Source organism: Chroicocephalus ridibundus, chromosome 3 (assembly GCF_963924245.1).
Source record: "Chroicocephalus ridibundus chromosome 3, bChrRid1.1, whole genome shotgun sequence".
In the NCBI taxonomy this organism is placed as follows: Eukaryota; Metazoa; Chordata; class Aves; order Charadriiformes; family Laridae; genus Chroicocephalus; species Chroicocephalus ridibundus.
The window spans coordinates 113,660,032-113,685,984 of NC_086286.1; the positions used below are offsets into that span (position 1 = coordinate 113,660,032).

Sequence of the window (25,953 nt, forward strand, 5' to 3'; positions counted from 1 at the left end):
TTTAGCCCCTCTTGTTCCTAATTTAAGCATTCCTACACTCTTTTGATTTGACTGTTTTTGAATCATAGGAGTGAATAGATGCCTCTCTTTCTCAGTAGCCAAGTATTTTGTAGCAGAGAACTGAGTTTTGACTGTGGAAAGGGCGCCTAGGATATAAAGGAAGCAGTGAGGTTTTCATGGTTTTGCAAGGCTGGATGTGGATCTAGAGGAAAAAGAAAGGCTCTTTTGAGAATTTTCATCGTCAAGACTTGTTATATTCTGAGAAGGAAAAAAAAACCTTGTCTGGTAGTTTGTTGGCTACAGATCCCCTTTTTTTGGGACTGTATTTTCAGTAGGGGGCAGGGGGGAAACAGTGTATCTGTCACAAAACCAAGTCTGAAAGTACTTGGTTCAAAATCAAGTTTGGTTATGCAATGCAAGCCCTGACAGCAGGAGAGCTGATAAGCGTGTTATCGTTACAGATGAGCATTTTGGTACATGACCAGTGCCTCCTGCACGGCCCCTAATTCCCGCTGCAGCAGTTCCTGGAAAATCACAATCCCACATTTGATCATTTGACAAAATAATCCTCTCAGTTTCCCTTTTCACCTGTCACTCCCCTGCCTCATTGATGACTTAAACTTTATGGTACTTCTGATGACATGACAGCCCTCCTGAGGATGATGTCATCATCTCACCTCTTAACCATGAGGCCAAAGAAGGAAGTTAAGAAGTGATGTCAGAAGTGTATTGGCTACCATGCGCAACTGTCAGTGGACAATTACAACACTTGCGAACTGTGACCCTATGGAAAGCAAAATCCAGAAGCTAAGGCTGGCAAAGTGCAAAGAGCTCAGGTGGGGCAGAGTGGATGGCTGGTGGATGGCCAGAAGCATCTGCCTAAAATGTGACAGATCGAACACCAAAAGCAAGATGGTTTCACATGGAATAAAGTATAAAATTTGTCCTATATGGCTTTATGCTGGGCAAGGACAGCATTCTTTCTCTTTTCAAAGTAAGTTGTTTACTACTTGGATCTTCAAGCACCTGATACAGTGTGAAAAGTTGAACCCCGGAATAGAGACAAAGCAAAACCAGCAGGACAGAAAAAAATTGGCAACATGTTAAAGTCAAGGGGCCAAATGTTTTGGAAATATCTGCAACTAAATAACTTCTAGTTTTTCTAAAAAAAGTCCAACCCCCCCTGCCAAAGCAGGGTCACCTAGAGCAGGTTGCACAGGAACGCATCCAGGTGGGTTTTGAATGTCTCCAGAGAAGGAGACTCCACAATCTCTCTGGGCAGCCTGTTCCAGCACTCTGCCACCCTCAAAGGAAAGAAGTTTTTCCTCATGTTGAGATGGAATTTCCTGTGTTCCAGTTTGTGCCCATTGCCCCTTATCTTGTCCCTGGGCATCACTGAGAAGAGTCTGGCCCCATAGTCTTGACACCCGCCTTTTAGTTATTTATAAGCATTGATGAGATCCCCTCTCAATCTTCTCTTCTCCAGGCTAAACAGACCCAAGCGTCTCATAAGAGAGATGCTCCATTCCATTGTCAATCTTCATAGCCCTCCACTGGACTCTCTCCAGTAGTTCCTTGTCTTTCTTGAACTGAGGAGCCCAGAACTGGACACAAAACTCCAAATGTGACCTCACCAGGGCAGAGTAGAGAGGGAGGATGACCTCCTTCAACCTGCTGGCCACACTCTTTTCAATGCACCCCAGGATTCTTGGCCACGAAGGTACCTTGCTGGCTCATGGTCAACTTGTTGTCCACCAGGACTTCCAGGTCCTTCTCTGCAGAGCTGCTTTCCAGCTCTGTGAACCGGCTGCTTTCCAGCAGGTGAACACCTAACCTGTACTGATGTATGGGGTTATTCCTTCCCGGGTGCAGGACCCTACACTTGCCCTTGTTGAGCTTCATTACATTGAACTTTTCTATTAACTGAATCATTTTCACATGCACCTTGTGCATGCATTAACAATTGCAGTCATTCATGACCCAGGTACTCCCTGCCTGAACATGAACTCCAGTTTTAGTGGGGGAAATGCCAGACATTACTGATAATGCATTAAATAATTAACTTTTTGGTTTGAGTGGTTATTTTGCTCACGGGCAACATACTTGCCAGGAAAATCTAGTGTCCCAAGCTAGAATTTAAGGCATTTTTTTTTCCCCTGCATGAACTTACGTACTGCTCTCGAGGAATCTGTTCTTGAGTTTTACTAAACTCTTCTCTGCTTGCAGATTTTATTTTTTTTAAGCCATTTTTATTAATTTACAGAAGACTACGCAGCTCAATTTTCCTCTTAGTTATATTTTCATAGTAACTATTAGCCCAGATGATAGGCTAGAACTCCACTGTGCCAGAACTGTACAAAGAGTGAATATGTAAACCATAAGCTCTTTGGGACAGGAATCACGAGTTAGGTAATAATGGATGGATATAAGCAGACCAGTGAAGGAGAGGAAAGAAAAAGATTCCATGAGCAGGCCCTCGAAATTTGTGGACAGTTTTAATTCAAACCTTGGGAAACAAATCTGCGTTGCCCAACACGACACCTCCATAAAGAAACCTGTCAAGGGGGAAATGTTACAGGAAGAAAATGGTAATAGTTCAGAACTTCACCATTCCTGAGGGTGTGGAACTGATACGACCAGGGACTGTTCTCTTGCAAGGGCAAAGCACTGCCTTCTGACCACACTCCCCCACACATCTAGTTTTGTGGAGTAATTCCAGATTACTTTTGAGGAACCGTCCCTGACCATAGTGTCCCTCAAACTCTGCACTGGGCTGAGCCAAAACTACAGCCATGACCATGCTAAGGCTTGGAAGGTATGGAAGATTATGCTTGGTCCTCTATATAGCCATAACTGGTGAGAATAGTTATGAGCTGAAGTGCAGCAGTAAGGATTTCAGAATCAGTTGGCAGAGGTTGTTCCAGAGAAATAATCTGAAGAACACCGCTGTGCACCGTGGTCACACCATCACTAAGAGCAGAGTGAAAAAGCACGGAAGGACAAAGCCCTGCTGTTAATGGAAGCTTACTCTTGCTGTGCAAGCATTTGGCACTTTCCACAGCATCTTGTGTGTATCATGGCTTTATTTACACTGCACCGTAGGAAGAGAAAACATGACCTCGCACATGGAACCATTAAAAATGTAGAGCATTATTCTGTGGGTTATTTTACGTCAAGCAGCAGATGGTTGGACATGATAAATAACTAAACACAATACAGTACTTCCAAAGCTGAGGCTCTAGCTTCTGGATGTCTGAAAGCAGCAGAGAAGGGTGGGTGTTGTTGAGACTGTGTAAAGATAGTGGTTTTGATTCAGTGTGTTACTATCATGTTTTTATTTTAGTAGAGTAGTGAAAGACTGTAATGGAACAATATGTTAGAGCAGTCCAGGATGGTGATGGCTGGAGGATACCACCCCCTCGGAGAGAATGCAATACGGGATCGTATTCCACACGAATGTGGTGGGCAGAGCACTGGTCAGGATCTGCAGCTGGCACAGATACAGCTTCTTGTATTTTCATCAGGGGCAGGATTATTTACCAGCACGTCTCACTGCCTGCTGACTGCCCACTGACAAAGGATTAGATACGATATGCCTGGGAAACGAAACTGCAGGTATTTCTGGGCTCAGTTGCATATTATTTTCTCTTTGGAATTAAGTAAACACCCTTGTTTGCAGTGCCCGGGCAGAAACTGTCTTCACTGACTTTTTTTGTTCGAAAACTGAGGTGAACTCAGTAGTGTGGCTGTGTAACTGGGAATGGAGGACAAAAAGAAGCAGGGATTCGAGTCTGTGAGCGTGCACCAGACCCCATCAGCCAGCGGCTCTGTCATAGCTGCGTGCTGTGCAAAGCCTAGCCAACATGGAGACAGAGTAAACACAACTACAGGAGGAAGAAGTGCCAAAAAAACCCCAAAACAGTTTCAAGGATTACAATTGGGATGATGACCTAGAGGAGATTCCACTGAGATTGTTTTACAGTATAACTGGAAAGATAACAGAAAATGGGAGGTTTAAGCACTAATTACTTGACAAGGAACTCTTCCCAGGCTTCAGGTCTGTGTACGTTTTGGGGACTAGAACACACAGATGCACCAAATCCGGCTCCGAAAAGCTTGTTTTCAAGCCTAAGATTAGAAGGCTCTTCTTCAGTTGATGAACTTTGATCCTTGTGTATATTCTTTGTCCTCTTTTTATTGTGTTACTCGGTTCCTGCTCATTTGTTTTGCACTTAGCACCACCCTCTTAGCAATGTCTTCTGCAAACAGACTGGAAAAAGCCTGGAAGATTCCTCCATCAGTTAATTTTTATCATGGACATCCACTTCCTTATTTAGTTGTGTAAGGCACTCAGAGTAAAAGGAGGTTGCAACATAATTTGAATGGAAAAGAACTACTATCTGGTGGAAAAACTCTATTTCATCACATTTATTTACGGCAATAAAGCATACGATATTGAAAGAAGTGCTTCCTGTGGCCATGAGCGTTGTGCTCTGGGAACACTAGCTTCAGTCGCTGCCTCTCAAAGACCTGCCCAGCAGTCTGGGAGGAACGATTCCCTTGACCGCTCTCTGGTTTTCCCACCTACAAACGGGAATAAAGATGCCTTATTTTGATAAACACTTTTGAAATTTAGTGAAATAAGCTGATAAAAAAATAAGCTATTTCTGTGAGCTGCGCCGCGGCTCCGCCAGGCCGCGGGGTCACCTCAGCGAGCCGCCTCCCGGCGCTGACTCAGGCCGCGGGGCCCAACGGCCGCCGCGCGAGGCCCAACGGCCGCCGGGGCCGTTCCGCGGTCCGCCGGCTCCCGGCCCCGCTGATGCGGGGAGCGGCGGCGGCGCTGCCCGGCTTCCCCCGGCGGTCGGAAGGCGGTGTCTGGTCTGTCCCCGATGCGGTACACCGCCGCCATGCTCCGGTGGGAGGCGGGTCAGGCAGGGACAGCTCCAGCGCCGGTCCGGGGCGCTCGCCCCGCCCCGTCGCGCCTCACCCGGGTGCTGCGGTCCCTCCTCCGGGGCGGCACCGCCGGGCAGCCGAGCAAGTCCCCGTCGCCGCGGCGGGCGGCGCTCACAAAGGCGGCGGCGGCGAGCGGAGCCGGCGGCAGGCGGCGGGAGGCAGAGGTGGGTGCCGGGGCTCGGGGCGGCCGCTGCGCCGGGGGAGCGGGAGGAAGGCGAGCACCGCTCCCCGGCCCCGAGCTGGGCGGGGAAGGCCGGGCTTGCCCCGCCGAGCGTTGGAGCCGCCGGAGGCAGCGGGTCCCTCCGGCCTGGACATCCCGCCGGTGCTGGATGCTTTTTCCTTGCCGAGGAGTCTGGCTTTTGGGGGTGACAGCAAGCGGCGGGGCTGCGGGGTTCATCAGGGGTTGACAGTGCTTTGTGCCGGGGAGGTTAGAGGGAAAGGGGGAATGTGATGCTTTCCCGGTTTGTCCTCAGAGGGAGGCCCCCGGCGCTGGGCAGCGGAGGGGGGTGTCGGTGTGGGGTCCCCGCTCCTGCCGAGCGGCGTGAGCTCGTCGAGCCCAGCGCCCCTCTGTACGCTACTTCCCCTTCTGCGTTGGAGAGGATATTTCTCCTCCCTTTGGCTGGCAGCTGCTGATGCAAATTGCTGCATTAGTACCACTGCTTCGCTAATACTTTCCCTGAGATGGAGTAATGAAAGAGGTAACAGGCCAGAGGGATTTAATGGCATAGCAGAGCGTGGCTGGCAGCAGTGGGATTGCTATATATGAAACCAAACTTTCAGATATTTCAGGTTTCTTTGATGTGATTCCCTCCCCGCCCACCCCAAACGGCTATTAGTTTTTCTATTGATTACTGTATCTCCTCTACCTTCAAGAAGAGAAAGTAAAAGACAATGTATCTTGTGGAGAGTGGTGAGGGGACAAAACTGTGCAATATTTTTGTTATCTCTATCAAAAAGAGGAATTGTGTAGAGGCCTGTACTAACAACAGGATCTCAGCATTGATATTGCAGACTAACTAGCAGTTCCTTTTTCTTTTCACATGTTAAGTCACTGACTTCGATAGATCTGTTGACCTCTGATTTGGTTCGCAGTCTGGAGGGTGTTTTGGAGTGGTTTGTTTATTTTATTTTCTGGGTGGCTTTATCTGTGTCTTTGCTGTCTTAGGAAACAATTACCAACAAAAATGTACATAGATAAGGTTTTGCTGTCATCAGTATACCCAGTTAGAAATAAGATGGATGTACTACTGTAATAGCAGGAAAATGAGCCTAGTTCCGTGAAGGCAACTGGAGAAAAAGTGGGGAGACACTGAAGGAAATAAGATGGGAAAGACACAATTATGTTATGATTTTAGGAATAAAGCCATCAAAATAGCTTCTCATGGTTTTAGTTACTTTCTGCTTTTTTGATAGCTCCAATTCACTAATACAGACTACCAGATAATATCTATTTACCTGAGTCAGTGTGGTCTGTTTGTAAGGGAGTTGGGCAAGTTTTAGTCTTTGGCCCTTTTCCATACCTGAGGATGTGCAGATGCACACATTTGTTTATCTATGAACACACATACACACAGCAATCATCGAAAACCATTGAAATACTTTAAACTCTGAAAAAGTGGAAAATGTAAAGTTATAGCCGAACAAACAAATTTGTTTTCCAGTCCCACTGAAAGAAAGGACACCAAGTCACATGAGGTGTCAGCATAGAGTAGAGCTACTGTGTACGTAGAGCTACTGCTGTACTTCCACTCTGATTTTTGTTCCTCCTCTGACATCAGAACAGTAACACAGGGCAGCACAGTACATGTTCTACCATATAATCTCCAGTTATTTCAAAAGTTCTTGGTTTCAAGCATCAGTTTGTACTTTTCAGTTTTTCATAAAGTTTGATCTTATTTATGCAGCATCAGTCCAAAGGGGTGTCAGCCCTTCTTTTCATTCCCTCAAAATGTCTCTGTGAGGAAGGTACAGTTGGGAAGTTGAGGCACAGTGAAACCAACGGAAATGTGGAAGATCTCCCAGGAGATCTCTGGGAAAGGAGGAGACAAGTCTTGAGATATGATTTCAAGATTGCCTGAAATGCAAAAAGAGGTGGCCCTTGTACTACCCACCACTGACTCTTTCTCAGCTTCGCTCTTTATTGCCACTAGCAATTGTATGGGTATGTGGTGAGTCAGATCATCCCATTGATCCAGCTGGAATTTATTTTTGTAAGGCTTTAGTGGTGTTAGTTTTCAGTGCTGACACAAGAGCAAGATTTGGGAGGGTTGAGAATGGACAGTTGGGAGGTTGGTGTGGGACCATGGTTGTACGCTTCAGCTGGTCATGAAATCATTCTCCTCGACTCTTGAGTGCCAATCCGATACCCGGACTGTGGGACTATAGGCCAGCCCTCCCTTCATTTGAACATGAGGGTTCATTACAGGCAAGTTTTAAGTCTTCAATTTGAATTTTTGATTTCAGCTGCTCTCAAGAAAATATTCTGCCCTTTATAGGGGCTTTGTGAAGCATTGGGCCAAGTAATGTTTCAGCTATTTGAAAGACAGTGCAATACCAGAACCAAGTGAATAGTCATCTCATAGTCAAAGTCCGTATCTGTGAGTGAGTGGGTTCTGGGAGGGACCGGCAGCTTGGAAGATAAGTTTGACATTTGATCCATTTGACTCTCTGGCCACTATAAGAAGTCACAGTTTTTGGCACTGGCTGTGGCTAACTTGAAATAGGAGTCAAATAGTTCCTTATAGAATTAAGCCCAGAATAACCCCAACCGTAAAATATTCCTGGAGATTTGGCTGGCGGGAAGCAAAGTGCTCTTACTCTGGTGTAGAGCCAGCCACATGCTGCATGTTGCTTTCTGATTTGGGACAGAGAAGTGAACTGCACCTCTCTCCCAATTGACCAGATGTATTGTCAAATCACCTGCAGGAATGTGGTCTGTCCCATGCTGCTGTGACTATGGGGAAGTCTGGAAAAAATGTGCACGTAATCAGGTTTGGACAGAGTTTACTGTCCTATTTACAGAACAACAAGAATTACGCTGCTCAGCATAGTGCTCTGGAGTTCTCCCTCAACAACTTATCCAAATCAGGGTCGTGGCTGCTTATGGCTCCCTTCAAGGTCACGTGTCCAGGGTCTCCTTTCCCAGGAAAAAGAATATGCAAAGACAGTGCTTGTCTGTGTCTCACTCTGATGAGCTTGGCATGCTGCAGGTGAGATGTAGCCACAGTGATAGACGTTGCTTGAAACCAATGGGAGTTAAAACACCCTCTAAGATCTAAGCCATAGTAACTTGCCCAAGACTGTGTGGGAATCTTGTAGGAACGTAGGGACCTAAACTGAGGTCTCCTAAAGTCCTGTGCAGTGCCTTCAAGTGCTCCTCTAGAGAAGGTTCTGGCTGGGAATTTACTCGAAAAAGTGGGATGGGAATTCATGACAGTGACCTTGGGTTGGATTTATGTAGAAGCTAACAAATAGTTAAGAAAAAGGCTTTCAGAAGTTCTTAATGATTTTCAGTTTCCAACCTGAAGTGAGTTAAAATATTAAGAGTTTTGAATGTGGTATCACGCAGCATGAGTGACTTTACAATGTGTTTACCATTTACTAATAAACAGAAGTACCTCTTTTAAAAATAATAGAATGATAGTTATTATGAGCTTTTGTAGTGAAGAAGCCATAATTACTATGGTTATAGTACAAACATGAACGTCTCAGCTTAATTTTGAAAAAAATTCATCTAGGGAATCTTCATCTAAAATATTTCCTTCTCTCCCCTACAGTTTTATCATAAATCTTTTTTTAGAACTAACCTCTGATAATGCTTTTTATGGTAAAGAATATGCCAATAGTAAAGTTCCATTAATTGCTGTAGAGGGAGTTCATGTTCAATACTACAAACAAAATTGAATTGCTTCAGACTCAAGAAAAAAAGATCTGATATGTAATAGAAGAGTGCTAGGAAGCGCCTACCTAGTAGTCTTTGAAATGTTGTCATTTACTTTTTTGTAAATGAGGAATAATTCTCTTGAAGGGGCCACAGTCTGATTCCCAAATATAGTCTGGTCTCTCTCAAGCTTTACATCTTCAAAACAGAAATCAAGGGCAGATCAGGGGGCCAGATGGATCACGTTTGTAAAACTGTCATAGCTTCAGTGTCAGCAGCAGAGCTGCAGTGATTTATTTTAACTGAACACTGGCCCATCAGTTTGTGGCTCCCTTTCACCGTTTTGCAAGTTGTGTGGAGAAGTTCTTAGGAAAGTCGATTTGTTTTGTCGATTTTTTTTTTTTTTTTTTTTTCTTTTGTGTAACCAAAAGGTGTGTCTGTATGTGTTGTTTTTCTTTGTGCTAAGAATTTGGTTTGTGTTATGTTTACCATTGCTGCAAATCTTCCTCTCATGGCCTACAAAACCAGCTCACAGTCTTAACTGTAGAACCTGAGAAAAGGGGCTGAAAGGGACCTAAATGTTACATCCCTGCTAGTGAACGTTCTTGGCAGCCAGACCAGCTAGCACCACCTGTCCACATCTTCTCTATAAAGCTCTCTTAACCTTTAAAAGAAAGTGACTACTTCTAAACGGGCCATGGAAGTAGTCCCTGGTCCATCTTACCTCATTAGCTGTGCTTGGGAATTGTTGGGAGAGTGCTTATTGGCCTATGCCTAAAGTGTACCAGAAGCAGATTTTGTAATTTAAATAAATTCAGTATAGATGATCAAATTGTAACGGTCAGGTCTGTGATGTGATATGGTTTGGTTTACTGCTTCGGACACAGGCACAGTGACAATCTCTGTCCCAAAGATTACAATTACCGGTTCCTAAACCAGTCCCAACAGCTGTTTCTCCTGCTTTTCAAAATTTTCTGTGCTGGAGATTTCATATCTTCCAGAGTATGTGTGTTCCAATTTTAATTACCCTTACATGCTACCTAAATCACGTTGTTTTTTTTTTTTCCAAAACCTGTCTGTCTTTAGAGCATGTTGAATAGCACTTGTATTTGTAAGTTATTTGGACATGTGTGGATGGCTAACCTGCTATTCATTGTGTTGTGGCACCTGAGGAGACACTGGGTCTCGCAAAAGGAGAAAAAGGCCTTTAGTTCCTTTGACTTCCAGTATTTTATTTTACAAAATACGGTAAAAAAGATGACATGGTATAGGGAAGAGATGGTCTGTAAAAAACAGGCCACAAAGGGTACAATTACTAGCCTTTTCAGAGGAATTAGGACATAGTCTGGTGTACCTGTGTGAAAGAAGTGGATTATCTAGTGACAGCGTGTTTGATCTTACTGCAGCATCCAGTAGCACGTGACTTTAAAGAATTAGCTTTGTTAGGTCAATCTTTGTTAAGTTAATAAATCAGTTAAGTAATAAGGGAACACCTAGCTATTTGTTTTTCACTTTTCCACAAGATGATCAATTCTGAAAAATGAGTGCTGTCTTTAACAATCAAAAGAGTTGGAAATTTTCTGAGCCTCCTGGCAGGTGGTGCTAGTTAAATTGACATTAAAAATTATACTAGAAAATACTTTTAATTTCATAATGGGTGCATAATGTAGAACTGTAGAGTGTCTCCTGGCAAAGAACAAAACTCAAGCCATTTGAAAATCCTGACAGAAGCAGTACAGACTGTTCTCGCTTGCTGCAAGCTTAGATCAAAAAGGATTCTGAATTTTCCCAGCAGCAAAAAATATTCTGTGCTATGTCCACTAGCATGGTATGAGAACAAGTGTTCTGCTAAGTTCTGTATAATTAACAGGCAGGCACTGGGGGGTTAACCCATGACGTAAACTCATGTTTACTGCTGAAGTTGCTGCTGCCTTGTTAGTAAGTGAAAGACTTCTTGGAGTGGCCAGAGTGAAATGTTGCTCCAAAACCACATGCAGTCTCTCTGGGGTTTGAGGAATGTTGGTTTCCTGGAGTACTGACATAGTATGGACTGACTTTAGGTTCAGAGTGTAAACTTACAAACCTCAGACTCTAAACAATCTCTGCTTTGGTTGGCATGTATAAAAGTTAGGCTAAAGGGCCTACATCCATCGGAGTCCAATTTCTGAACTCTTCCCCATTTTAACTACAACATCTTTTGTTCCCTACATTTGAAATATAAAACCACTATTGTCTGGTTTCCTGAGGAAGTGGGGTTTAAGTGATTAGTCTGCCAGTCTGTCTTTTAATTCCGCAGTGATTTTGTTACACAGGCCAGGTTCAGCCCAGCTTGAAAGGAATGTCCATCACCAGCTGACAGCTTGGATGTGGCACTTTTTTTTTAAGGCGTAAGAGAATTTCACTGTAAGGAAGCAAGCTGTGCTGTGCTAGTTGGCCTCAGAACTCGAGGATGGTATCTAATTTTTTTAATTCACGAGTATAAAAATGATCACTGTGTCCTAAGAGAGGGCAGGCAGTGCAGCTAAGATTTGTTGTGAACAAGAATAGTGGCAAAATTCTCTATTTAGCAGTTCAGGAGGCCTGCTGGTGTAACTTGTCAAGAGGATGTGTGAGTCCTCATATGTGGATTGTTTGCCCGTAACTCTCCTGAACAGTAGGGTGTATGTACTGTCCCAGCAGCTCCTTCCTGACCAAGGAAGTTGTGGCTGTTTTGCACCTAGAAATTTTGTTGCTTCCGCAGACGAAGCGTTAACTGGGGTGAACTACACCATATAATTTTGTGTCTCATTGTAGCCATCTTTGAATTTAATCTTAGCTCAATAAGAGATGTGTTTCTTGTTGTGCTTTAGGTTAGAAAAATCCTCAGTAGAAACTGAAGTATTTTTCCAAAGCAAAGGGATAATTTTAAGTTTGTGTCTGTCACCTTGGAGGCTCCCTTCTGAACTTAGGTCTGTGTCTGTGTGGTGCCATCTTTTTAAAGAGTTCAGTTGATGGACACGGAGATAATTAGGGGGATAAGAGCTTATGACTTAAAAGGAGAGGCTAGGAGAGCTAGTTTTATTCAGTCTTCAGGGAATTCATTTATCTGTTGGAGGGTATAGAGGAAACAGAGCTGGAACAGGTGCACGGTGATAGGACAAGAGATAATGGGCAATAGTTGCAACAAGGGAAATTCAGATTAGATATTGTGAAGAAAATTTTCACTATGAGGGCAGGCAAACATAGGAACGGGAGTGCAGGGAGGCTGAGAAATCTCCATCCTTGAAGACACTGAGAACTGAACGGAACCAAGGTTGTGGGAAACCTGGTCCAAGTTGGCCCTCCTTTGGGCAGGCTTTTGGACCAGCTGACCTCTAGAAGACTGTTCCGTGACACAACATAGGGTGTGGCATGAGTTTCAAGTGCAGTTCCCTATGAAACAGGTTACCCTACGTTTGCATGCAGGAAGGCATGTTTCTAATGTATAACAGGAGCCCAGAACTGCTAATACCAGTTGAATACTGGAGAACAAATATAATTGCACTTTCTGCCATGAAGTTTTCACGTGTTGTCTTTTCAGTAGGTGGCACTTTCTAGGTGCCTGAATTGATGGCTGTGCAGAAATGCTTCTCCAAACATTTATGGATTATTCTTTCATTAGTTAACATGTTGTATACTAAATACTTCAAAATAGTCTGTTTGTTTCCAAAGTTAGTACCTAGTTTTAATCTTCGTGTGATTCAGCTCCCTAGTTGTCAGATGGGGAGACCATCATCGCTTTTCAGGAGCAATGTAGTGGTGACTATCACAAAGCCCAAAAGAATGTAAATAATTTTTCCTTCAGAGCATGCGTCCTGATACCCATGCATTGCAATAGAAACAGAGAAGAAAGCAAAGCTTCAGTCCATCCTATGTGGAGGGACTTTCGTAAAAAACCACAGGTGATCATCAATTCTATGCATGAAAAGCTATGCATGAAGAGACCAGCTTTAATTATAGCATTTCTACTGAAAGTCTTTCACTGTATTCTTTTAATAGCTTTTTGTTTCTAAGTATAAATCAAATTTTAAAACTGGAACTATTTTTAGAGCATTTCACACATATCTTCTTGTTGTTTATGGAAGAACCCAGCTGAAAGAGTCTCTGTTGTAGCAGATGATGCTGGTTAACACATGCCGCGCAACTCAGTGCAGGGACTGTCTCTCAGCTCTGAGCTCAGTTGTGTTCTCATCACCATCCATGGGAGTTTTACTGCTGCCTGCCCTGCAGGTGTCTCTTTTATTGATGTCTAGGTGATGGAGTCCAGCCTAGCAATGATTTCCAGGTGATATAGTCCAGCCTAGAAAAGGACTTTATACAAAAACTTTTCTGAAATCAGTATCTTAGAATGTGTAAGAGGTGTTGGAAAAATAATGAAAAGAGTAAACATTGGAAGTCCCTAAAATCTCTACTGTTCAGGAAAGTATCTGCTTAAATTCATTCATACTTTGAGAGCCCTTGAAAGAATTTTTGACTATGTCTAAGTATGCATGCTGTCCTGTCTAGGGGACTAATTGTATTAACGGAGCATAAACAGAATCTGCATTAACAGAGTAGAAGCAGGAAGCTAAATGCTAAATACTAAATAAATCCAGGAGTAGGGGAAATAAAGGCAAGCACTTCAAACATCAACACACGCCTAATTTTTAATAAACCTGCTGATACTAAAAGGCTGTTTTAAAACAAGAATGGTAAAGTTGCATTAGGAAGTACTCTAAAGTTCATATGCTCTAGATTGAAGGTTGCTTGTCAAACCCTAATGCATATCTATTGTACTTATGCATTATAATAATCTTTTAATGGGAGAAATCCCTGTAAAGTGGGAAAATAGTCTTTGACTTCAGTGTAGGGGAAAATAGATCAGCTTAAAACCATTCACTTGCCCTGCCCTTAAAAGCCTGTAGAAATACATGAGAAAAGTATATTTGGTGATGAGGGCACAATAAATGATAGGAGGAGATGTTATGCTTTTCTCTTCAGAGATAATTGAAAACATTTATGAGCTGCAGAGTCTAAAAGTCTGACAGTGGTTTTGAATGCAACTGATTTTATGAACTTTTGAAAGTTGTTACAGTTCTCTGACTGTACAAGGTCTGCTTTGCTTTTGTCTTTTAATAGCTCTGTGCAAACATGTGTCAGCTGTAAATAAATCAGGTGGGAAATCATGATTCTATGTGAAGTTGTTAGTTTGTGAAACAGGAGAATACTCCACTGCTGGAATCTCCGTCTATCAAATGTCTCTAAAATATAAAGCAAGGATCAAAATCTTATTTGTTCTACCTTTTGCCTTTCAGGTCCAAACCATGAATTACGTTGGACAGTTAGCAGGGCAAGTGTTTGTAACTGTGAAGGAGCTCTATAAGGGACTAAACCCAGCCACATTGTCGGGATGTATAGATATAATTGTTGTACGTCAGCCAGATGGAAATCTTCAGTGTTCTCCTTTCCACGTACGCTTTGGGAAAATGGGAGTCCTGCGTTCTAGGGAGAAAGTGGTAAGAAAATCAACAATTTTGATATGTTCTGTCTGTGGGGTAATTCTAATGGCATGAAAGTTACTGAATGTTCTGTGGTATGCTAGTCAAGGTTTTCTTTAGACACTCGTTACAAAGTGTCCAAATTGAAGATAGGTTCAATTAAAATAGTTGTTACCGATTCTTGCGTTTCAAAGCATAATTTGGAAGACATTGACTATAATAAAAACAAAACAAACCATGAAACTTGTAACGTTTATTTTCAATAGAGAAAAATTTTGAATGTGCTGATTTGGGTTCATAATGTAGTATGAACATGTAGTATGTGTATTAAGACCCCGTTGTTTAACACGTTCATTCATAGTTACAAAAAGAGAGTTAATCATGAAGTAATATTTTCAGATAACAGAATGTTGAGGTTAATTGAAGCTAGAAAAAGCAGTGAGGACCTTTATATAAATGTAACCAAGCTAAATGACCTGACAATATGGTATCAGTGTGAAGTTGCCAGTGAGTAATGCATGACAGATTGTGTTAGGAACTAATTTGTAACTACATATAGTCTAGGTTCTAATGTAGCTAGAATTGTTCAACAGAAAGATCCTAATGTCGCTATGGACATTGTTCAATTCTAATGTGAATCAGGAAAGAATACCAAGATTTAGGATGGGTAAAAGTTGAAAATGTTACTGTGCCAATAATATACTGTGCCCTGAAATATAACTTAAGTGTAGGCTTGTCCAAATCTCCAAAAAAGACCCCAAACCACTAGTGTGAAAATGGAGTTGGTGGCAAGGATGGTTATAGGCAAAGAGAAAGATCCTCCTGAGAAGAAATGGAAATGGTTGGGGCTGTATAGCAGTGATAAATGTGTGGAAGAAATGGACAATTTTTCTTACTTGTGCCTCTCCTAGCGTAAAGAGAAGTCTGTTAAATGAATTTGAAAGACAGAATATTAAAATTTGCATGTGGGAGTACTTCTTGCACAATGCAAAATTAGGCTATAAATCATAAGAGTGTGTGGTGAGTGAAGCATTCAGAATTACATTTGAAAGTATTCAGGACTTTATATGATGACTATAAACCTTCCCGAGTAGAGGACCAAGATAGCAATAAGCTGAATGAGTTAGAAAGACATTCTGACAATTGATGACCTTATGAAGGGGGGGGAGGGAGGAGGGGGAGAGAAACAGAGAAGTTCACTATTTTATGTTTATTATAAGGTTTCCTACACTTCCCTGAGAAGCATTTTCCCAGCGACAGTCGTAGGATAACTGAACAGGAACTGTGTACCTAACATAACTTTCTTTTCATTTGAGAATATATTTATTTTCTTCCAGGTTGACATAGAAATTAATGGAGAAGCTGTAGATTTGCACATGAAACTAGGAGACAATGGAGAGGCCTTTTTTGTGCAGGAGATGGATAATGATCAAGTAAGAGTCAAAACTAATTTTAATTTGTTAAAATTCAATGTCTGCTCTTCAGAGCCAGTTTTCAGTTTAGGAATTTTGTTGAAAAACATATCTTTACCTATTTTATAGTTTTGCAAGTTTCTGGACAATTTTCTGTAGTGGAAAGTTAATACTATGCAGTTGCTTTGTTTTTTGAGTTGCTGAGATGGAAAAAATCTAAAGGTAATCACATAACTAAAAAAATTAATCAGAATTTATGTGCACACCGGTGTGTGAATAGAAATAAACATGTATACAGTCCACATTCTCCAAAGATATGTATAACAGAGGTTAATATGTCCGTGGAACTGTTCTATGCGGAAACTTTTACATTGAACATATGCACTCAGCAGACTGCCAGTAAAAGTGCATGTGCCCTGTAAACATCTGTGCACAGAGACGTGATCTTGCAACTATTATTCATGTGGAATTACATTTAAATGAAAAGGCCTGCTGTTGAGCTGTGTGATTAAGTACTAGTCTACATAAGTCACACTAGTTTTGAATAATCTACACGTAATGTGACAGAAGAAAAGCTTTTTACAGGCATTTCTCTTCAGATATCCTAAATAATTTTTGTCACTGTCCAGAGTGGGATGAGTTTTCAAATTCTTACATCGAGTACAATACTACTAGTTTCAGGTGAGAGGTGTGTGCCTGTGCAGTATTCATCTCTATATTTAAATTTTCTGTGTGGTAACAGTTATTTGGGGACTGAAAATTGCTAGAAATACTTCCATGAATGTCTAGAGATGCGTCTATATGATTGAACTAGAGGATGGTTTTGTGACCTAGTTATAAACCACTGACCTATCTGATTACTATCTGTCATCTTGAGTTGTGAAAGAGAATGGGATTTTACAAAATGTTTGGGCTATAATGTAGTATTTTGTTTCTGCTCTGTATCTAGCATCAGGTAGATAGAGACTCATGCCGTAACCTGGCCAATATTAGATGCCCAGAGGATCCTCTTTGTTAACAGTATCGTTCCTGCCTTGTCTAATGAGATGCATCTATGAAACAATTTCCAAATGCTGTATGATCATACTGGGGACCCACATGTCTAATCTTTGTTAATTTTCTCAGAATAAATGACTTAGATTTTGGCAATTGTGCATATATTTTAGAACCAGATTTATGACTGCCAGAGGAACTAATATGTTGCATGGTTTGCATTTTTTCTTTCTCAGGAGGTAATTCCTTATCATCTCTCCACATCTCCCATTCTGTCTGAGGGAACTGCTTTAATGGAAGCTCAGCTGAAGAGGAACTCCATAGACAGGATAAGAAATCTGGATACCGGTGCATCCTCACAAGTACCACCACAAGCCCATGGATCCCAGCCTGCTACTGAAACATCTCCAGGCTGTAGCTCTGTGAAAAAGAGGAGGAAAAAAAGGAGGAAGTCTACGCATAAAATAGATAACTTAAAAAGAGAAGACAATGGAGACACATCGGAAGATGAAGACATGTTTCCTATAGAGATTAGCTCAGAGGAAGAAAAAGAGTCATTGGACAATTCAAGGTATCACAATAGAACTGAGATTTATAATGGAAACCTAATGCTAGGTTAATGTTTCATTCCATACCTTCTAACAGTAATTTCTATCTAAGTCGGTACGTATTGTCGATGACCATCTTTCTTTAACAAAAACCTTTACACTGGAAAGCTATTGAGAATGTTACTAACAAAAATAACGAAAATGACATTGAAAACATAAGAACAATCCTCCATCATGCTGTGAACAGCATGTGAATCAGCAGGTGTGAATCAGATAACATTTCTATATCTCCTTTTAGTTCAGGTTATATTAATTCTTCTCTGCAGTACATTTTTTTTTTTGTTATGTGAAGTATATGACAGTTCAGTAATCAAGTATGGTTTTTAAATGACACATCTTTCCCTCTACCTAGGGTCCCTGTTCCGGATGTGTTTGTTGATGACTTATCTGACATAAAGGCTCCTGCAGTTTCTACATTTTCTCAGTCTGCATCTTACCCTCATTCAGATGGAGAATGGTCACCTCTTCAAAGGTACTTTTTCTGATAGTACAGTTCTAATTAATCTTTTGAATTCTTACATGCTAGTGCTATATGAAGTCTTACTAAAAAATTTGGTATCAAACATGGTCACTGTCAACTACTAGGTGAATGCTTTCTATATTTGAAATCAGGTAGTCTCTACTGCCTCTGTAGTTAACAGCAGAAGAGGGGAGAACGAGGAGATTATTTCAGAGCAACGGCTTAATTTAAATTTTTTGAATTGCATTCTGGAAGAAACTTTCTCTACTAACTGTAAAGCTTAGTGTGATTAGCTTCACCAGTCTGGTGATAGCACGTGTCAAGCCCTTTCAATGGCATTTTGAACTCTGTTTTGTTTGTTTCCTGATTGCAGTATTCTGGATTTTGAAAACTCTAGATGTAAATTCAGCATTCATGTAGCTAATGCACAAAGAGCTTATGTTAATCAGCACTTGTCAATAATGACACCTTGTTTTCCTTTCTGTCAACACGCTGTGCTGTCCAGTAAGCCTATAGATTGCACAGGGCAATCCTCTCTTCTCACTGTTCCAGCTGATGGAGGCCTATCTAGCTCTTGTCCTCAACAATCTTCTCACTTTTCTCCTCCAGACAGGTAGAACGGTTGTCCTCTCTCTTTTCTGGGCTGCGCTTTAATCCTTTTAACACATTAATACACCTTTAACACATTAGTAGTATGTGAATTTTGTTGGATTTATAATTGCACTTATTGCTAACCCAGTCACTTTGAAAGAAAGTGACATTGAAAACCACTTTCTCTGCTTGCTTCTTTGTGGGTGTTGACTGGAGGTAAGTCACCAATGGAATGAGTATGGCTAATATAAAATCAGGCCAATGAAAACCTGAGTTAAAACTGAAGTTGATTAAGATGATTTAAAAAAAAAAAGAACTTAGCTAGTGAAAACGTACATTCCTCTGAAGCCACATTTCCGTGTGGCTTTTTATAGTCAGTGTATATTTTAATGACATTTTTATCCTATGGTTTTCCTGAATTGTTTGCTTGTGCATAGGTTGCAAAAGTAAAAGCAAAACAAAGGCCTCAGAGATTAAGTGAGCAATGAGGAGTGCAAAACTTGTGATGCGAGGAGCCCAGTACCAAAAAAGAACTTCTCTTCCTTTGTTCCCTGGTTTGGGGGTGGGGAAGACTTTATGTTGGATTGCCGTGGGGGAGCATCTTCTAGAGTAAAGATGACACAATAGATAAGGCATCTTGGCTAAGGTTTGGGAGACCCAGACATAAGCCTTTGCTGTAGTGTAGAATTCCTCTGACTGTTGACTCTTTTCTACAGAGCTAAAAGTGAATACAGACACTTTTTATGATACCTTAAACTCGAGATGTCTCAAGATTCCACAGACAGGCACTTTCTCTCCATTAAGTCAATGGAGAGAAGTCACAGGAACTCAGTTAAAACATTTAAAGTAGGTATCTGAATATGACCTCTATAATTCTTCATTAATGCTGAGGAAGCTTTGAGTAATAAATCAGGCTAAATTGCTCATTGCTTATCTCAATACAGATGCCATACTAGGTGTGTAAGGCTGTGTCGAAACTGATAATCTTGAGGTTTCCCCAGCTTCTAGGTCTTCCCTCTTTAACCTGACCACATCGCAGCACCAAGTCAAGGTGAGATCCTGGGACATTCAAGGCTGTCCTCCTCAGTGTTTTTCAGGGGAAGGAAGGGCAGGGGCACAGGCTGGGATGGAGCAGTGATGTGCTCTGGGTGGCTCTATGAATTTTACTCTGGAGTTCACTTGTCCTGCAGTCTAGATATAGAGCTAAAGTGCTGCAGTAACTTGTGTGAGGAAGGCCCTCTGTGTCTGCAACTGTTTTCCTCTATGTGAAATAAGAAACTCTGTTATGGCCACCTCAAAGGAGGTTCAGAGGCTCTCAGCTAATGTTTTGACATGTGCATGAAGCAGGCCTCTTTACTTCTTTCCCTGGTTTATTTGGCCTCAGTCAAGACTGGATTTTTTCTCAGGTCACACTGCTGCTTTTTCAGGGCTCTCTGCTTTCTGTGATCTGTGAAGATCAGTGTGGTTTGCAATTGCACAACTGCCAACTACAGGCCAAATTCCTTATTCTTTGGCATTGGATTACATTAAGTGCAATCATAGCTGTTAAGGAATACATAGGACTGTGACACAGATATTCAGCATTTATGGAATATGAATCAGATATGCTGATCTAAATGACTGAACTGAAGTTTCCCTTCCTTCTTGTGCAGTGCTGACAGGATGGGTGGCTCTAGTTTGATCTGCAATATCTCTGCAATCTATGTAAGGCATGAAAACTTCAGCTGGGTTGGGTCAGTGCCTAACTTAAGGACAGGGAAATTGCAAGGCATATTTCATGCCAACACAAATGTCTTGGTGGTATAATGAATAAGGAACGCATTTTGAGTCTGATCCACGGATGCATTTGCAGGATACCGACACTGTGTTGCAAATCCTACACGGTCTTGGTATTCAGCCTTATTGACCCCTAGTGCAAGCATAACATTAATTCAGGATTTAGTTTGACCTAGCCAAGCTAAAAAAAAAAATAAATAATGAAGGAATGTGATTGTGAGCTTTAGTCTTCAGTTTCATTTTACTTTGGTGGCAACAGAATGAAGTGAATAGCAGCCAAAGTAGTCCCAGTGCTGGTAAAGGAGACGACATCTGGCATTACATATGGAAGCAGAAGTATACAAACAGGAAGTATACAAACAGGACTGTAGTAGGCATAATTGCCATCTGCGTCCATAAACGACAGAGATTATTGTTGCTGTTCCAGAAGGATATTAGTTGGAGAGAGTAGGTATTGAATGTTAAACAACAATATGGCTTATGAATAAAAAAGTAAAGGTATTTCTCTGTAATGGAAAACCAGCTGTCATTGGGAGGCCACCAACCCTGGATTAATGTTTGTGGGTAGCATAGAAAATTCCAGTTTATGTTCCAGATGATATAAGGAATGAGAATGCTTTAGTATCCTTTTATACAAACAAAATAATTTATCCCCTGTTTGCCTTTTGGATGCATGTTTGCAGTCTGATTTGGTCTTGGGTCTTTTAAATTAAGATGACATTGCAATGATAATTCTGGGCTGCCCTGAGGTTGTATTAGCGTTTGTACACTACTCTACAAGGAGAAATCAACTGAAAAGAATTCTGAAGATCTAACATTTTGTTACTACTAAATCCTTATATTTTATTGTGTAGAAAAGTAGTATTTATAGAATGAGAATTTAGATGTGTCTATTGTGCTTGTGTCGAAAGTTCAGTAGATAGTGTGTACTTTGTGAATTTTGTTTTGGGAGAGTGGGTAATATTTTGGGGGTTGGTTGCTAATCCTGTTCATAATTTACCATGGTTATACTTGGAGCTGTATCTACTCTGAGCCACTAACCCAGTTGCGTGCATGGATCATCAGGTGGCTTTTCACAGCAAGAGCATTCTCAGAGCAGAACTCTGCCTGTTTTAACATATACACATATGCAAGTGCCATATTTCTGGCACTTGCATGTGTGTGTCTGGGAATATACGTATGTCTGGTTCTTGGGGCTGAGTAACAGCCTGGGCTTCTTCTCCATTCAGTTGTGTGTACAAGGGAACTGTATTTTTGGGGAAAATTATGGAAAAGGCAAGGTTCTCCCCCCACTTCCCCCGATCAGTGTTCTCATTGCAAAATGCAGAGGTTCTAGCCCAAACTGAAGCAGTGCCTGTATTCTCTCAGGTTATCTGGCTGGGTAAGTGAACCTGGGCTGAACATACCCTAAAACCCAGACTGGTGATTTTTCTAAGTAAACAGTAGGTATTTTTAAGGTTAAAATGTCTGTAGTGCACAGATTAACTTTCGCAGTGACAACATTTCCTTAAATCTAGATGTTTTGGGCTTAAAGCAGCAGTAGAAACGTTATTGCCTGCTGAGATCTTCTCAAATGCCCGGGCTTCTGATTTCCAAGGTTTCAGTGGGCCCTAGATGCATGGAAAATACTGCAAATCCTACAAACTTGTCAGTGGGATATATAGAAGTTGCTGGAAAACCCACCAGGAGCTAGAAAATACTTTTAAAATCACATTATATTGATCCCTTTGTCTGTCAAATGGCAGCTTATACCCTAAGGACTAATAAAAATTTGAAATTCTTAAGACTAAAAAAGATCTTCCACAGTGGTATTGCTTATAAATTTTGTAGTTTAGTTAGACAATGTGGCTAAAAGGTCATAGTATTTGTCGATATTCAAAATATATCTTACTGCAACATAGATGAAAACAACGAATAATGTAGATAGATAGGCTGCTGTCTTTTCAGATGTGAAATTCATTGATGTGTAAAAGCTGCTTTGTGTTAGTGTGAAGTAATTATTTTCCTGTGACCAATGAATTCCCTACCAGCTAGCTCTACAAAACTGCCTGACGTTGAACACAGCACTGGAACAGGCTGTCCAGAGAGGTGGTGGAGGCTCCTTCTCTGGACACATTCAAAACCTGCCTGGATGCATTCCTGTCCAGCCTGTTCTGGGTGACCCTGCTCTAGCAGGGGGGTTGCACTAGATGATCTCTGAAGGTCCCTTCCAACCCCTGCCATTCTGTGATTCTGCGAAAGGGCAAAACTGGTTTGGATATTCAGTTTATCCAGAAGGTAAAGAATAAATCAAACATGAAGAATTTATACTAAGCATAGGAAACATTTTGGTTTTGAGAGTGAAGGTAACTCAGTTTGGATGTTCGATTTGGGAACGTAATGGATTCTTTTGTTGCTTGTAGTTTTTAAATCAGGATTACATGAGTATACCAAAGACATACTATGGCTCAGACAAAAAATAATGGACTTTGTTCAGGGAGTTCTGGTTGAAATTCTGTGACTTGTGTATGCAGAAAGGCAGAGGAGATAATCAGAATTTTTCCTTCTGTGCTTGAAATCAGTGAATCATTATTTATTAATGGCTAACTTGACGTCACATTATTGACTTCGCCACATTAAAAATATTCTACAACCTGATAATTTACTGATTTATTATTAAATATTTTATATTGACTAGACAGCAAAACAAACAGTTTAATGTTTTTGAACTGGAAGGGCTCAAATTCTTTGTGTAGCTCTCCTGCTGGTTTCCCTATAAACTTGCACGTAAGGGTAGAACTGAACAAGTTAGTAGAAGGAAGTAATCAACTGGATTCCTTAGACTAATTTATTACTTAGTCAGGATAAAGTGTCTTGTTGATGCGAGTGAGTAATTTCTGCACTTCACATCCATTATAACAATACTAACTTCTATTCAAATAATACTAACTTCTATTCATTTACTGCTGCTGGAACCATCCTCATTCTTTTTTCCACACAGAAAAACAAAAACCCTCCTGAAATGTTCAGGTCTAGCGCACTTGTTCCATCTCTTTCAGCTTCTCGCATCCTACTTCTGTGAATGCGCTTACTAAAAAATGGATGAGACCTCTGAATAGCAGTCTAAGAGGATCCTGAACTGTTTAAACAGTTTTTCCATGCTTTCACACTTTCAGTTGGCTAATGATTATTTAAATCTTCAGTGCTTTGGGTTGGTTGATATCAGTTTGGAAAGTGCTTAGTGCATTGTGGTTACTTTTGGTTTTGTAATATTTTTGTTTGTTTTTCTTCAGTCTGTCAGGTTCACGCCCACCTACTCCTCAGAGTGACTCAGAATTAGTCAGTAAACCTATGGACAGAAGCGGACTAAAGAATAATCCCCACATGCACTGGGCATGGGGAGAGCTACCCCAGGCTGCAAAGGTATCCAACGTAATTTGTTTCATTCCTGCTAGCATCTGTTGTGCTTTAATGGGACACATGTGCTTATTCTATTGCAGACTGATGAAGCAGGAATGGATCCTGTTTTTACACAAAATTGCAATGTTTTATGTAAAAGAATTCCATCTTGCTCCTTAGGAGGTACAGGAAAGTTCCTTCTCCCATGGATGTTCTCAACACCAATGATATACAGTAGAAAATGAAGTACCCGAGACCTAGTCTTGTAAAAGTTAGAAGCTTAAATAACATATAAAATTAAACCCAATGTCCTTTGGTAAATCAGTGAAATTCATAAATGGTCTGGTGGAAATTAGGTACTTGGTGTTAGCAGTGTAGTTGACAAAAATTAGTATCAGTTGCTTGAGTACATAAGCATCCAGAAACACCGGCAGTTCTGTATCTCTGCGTGCCCAGACATGCTGTTCTCTTGGCTGAGCCGACTGGCTTGGTGCCTGTCTCCTGCCTGAAGCCATTTGGCCCGGTTAGATGGCAGGATCTGGAGCGTGCCAACAGCATTGTCTCCCATGCTGCACAGTAGCCATGTGCAGCTGAGTACAGTGCAGGTCAGTCAGGTTCTGGCTGGCTCCTTATGGTAGCTGTGGAGTCAGAGCATTCATATATAGGGAAGGAGAGATTTAGGGCTTATGCCTGCCGCAGGCTGTGAGAAAGAAAGGTCAGGTTCCGGTGGCATATTGCAGGGGTGGTGCAGGGTTTGGGCCCTTCTGCTGGAGGTTAGCTTCTCTGCAGAAAGGACTGAAGGAGTGATGGGGTCAGGAACAGTAGAAAGAAACAAAATTCCTGCTTTACAGTCCAGGGAAGTGGGTATCCTCCTCAGAAAAGACTTTTGCATTCTGGTGGTGGCACCAGAATTATAATGGCACTATTATAATTTATTTTTAATTTACTCTTGGTAGCTAGTGACCAAAGCAGGGATGGGAATCCAGGATTCTTAATTCCTTCAGAAGAGCTCTGGCTTCTTCTTTAGTAGGCCAAAGATGAGCTGTCCCACCACCTCTGCATTATTCTCCTCCTCATGTATATTACAAGAAAATTGGGAGCTATTTTCTGTACATAGAAAACTGACTTAAGTGCACAGGCCCAACAGGAGTTTCAAATTGGCATTTCCAGTCTAGAATTTAGGGTTTCCTGTGAGTAGATTTGGGTGTTTAATTTCTATGCCAGTCATACAGTCTCTTGTGTACTGCAAGTCTTATTCCTGGAGGCTTTTCCTACTGCATGTAGGATGTCTATGGCCAAGCTATTTGGAGTTGAACTGGCCATACCTGAACTGGGAGTTATGCTTTGGATGCAGTGTGAGCCGGCACAGGCAGACCTCGGGAACAGCCACAAAACCATGGATGAAATGCAAAGAGTAAATTTATTTTCGTTACTTCGCCAATCAGGGGATTCCCCAAAGCAGCACTTGGGCAGAGGCACACAAGCAGGAATGCAGGTACTGAGGAACTCAGGCCATGCTAGAGGACCTGTCCTGGTCCCTGAGAGCATCCTGATTGTGTACAAACTCCAGTCTGCGGTCCCTTTTCATGTTTGTTGGTGTTCCCTTCTGAAGAAAAGCTGGGATTTGTGCAGGAAGGGAGGAGGGCAGGGTGGGAGCTGTGATGTGCTCCCAGGCAGGTGAGTGGGAAATGAGGCCTGTAGAGCACATTGCAGAACAAATCTTTCCTGGCCCCAAGATGCAGGTGAATTTTGCGCAAGGAAGCGCACAGCAAAGAGGTCTTTCGTACACTCTAGTCTCCACTTCAGTTAGTCGTGGCTTTCTTCTGGAGTTTGTTACCTTGAGAATCTGATCTTGCTGGAGTGAACAGAACAGGTTAAACTCTGGCTGTTACATTTTTAAAGAGCTTTTCTTTATAGCAGTCTGTTTATTTTTCCTCACAGGCCAGTTCTCTGCTCAAAGCAAAGGAACCCAGCGTGGTGGATGTAAATCCTTCTGAAAGCACTCACTTTCGGGTCATCCAAAGTTCTCCTATAGAGGAGTTTAACACTGTGTGTCCCCTACCTGCCCTTGGGCAAGCAGATGCAGCAACTGCTGATGAAAGCGAGCCCTTACCAGCTGAGACAAATAAGCCAGAGACAGAGTCTCCAGAAGCAGCTGTACCACCGTTGCCTGCCAATGAAGAAATAAAACAAGCTGCAGCTTGCTCAGCCCAACCAGCTGGCAAGATAGATTCCCCTTCCAGAAAGAAAGGTAAAGCTGTTGATTCTGCACTTTTATACGTATGAATTTGTCTTTGAATTTTATGGTGATAAAGCATGTCATTGTCATAGAAATTCATCTGTGTCCTGAAGGCACTTTCAGATTTGAAAAGGAGTAAGCTGTGGAGAGAACCTTCAAAACCAGAGC

The 25,953-nt window shown here is 41.7% G+C and overlaps 1 protein-coding gene across 2 annotated transcripts in view; it reads left to right on the plus strand.

Annotated features, from left to right (window-relative positions):
• Positions 1-5,016: 5,016 nt before the first annotated feature.
• Positions 5,017-25,953, plus strand: part of LPIN1 (lipin 1) — a 50,802-nt gene continuing 29,865 nt past the window's right edge. The window contains exons 1-8 of one of the 2 annotated variants that reach the window (XM_063330487.1): positions 5,017-5,117; positions 14,146-14,346; positions 15,666-15,761; positions 16,970-17,304; positions 17,694-17,813; positions 18,307-18,414; positions 23,441-23,570; positions 25,488-25,797. In XM_063330487.1, coding sequence (XP_063186557.1) covers positions 14,155-14,346; positions 15,666-15,761; positions 16,970-17,304; positions 17,694-17,813; positions 18,307-18,414; positions 23,441-23,570; positions 25,488-25,797 — 1,291 coding nt within the window. In that variant the 5' untranslated portion in view covers positions 5,017-5,117; positions 14,146-14,154. The remainder of the gene's footprint in view (positions 5,118-14,145; positions 14,347-15,665; positions 15,762-16,969; positions 17,305-17,693; positions 17,814-18,306; positions 18,415-23,440; positions 23,571-25,487; positions 25,798-25,953) is intronic. The other variant, XM_063330488.1, reaches the window with a different exon arrangement.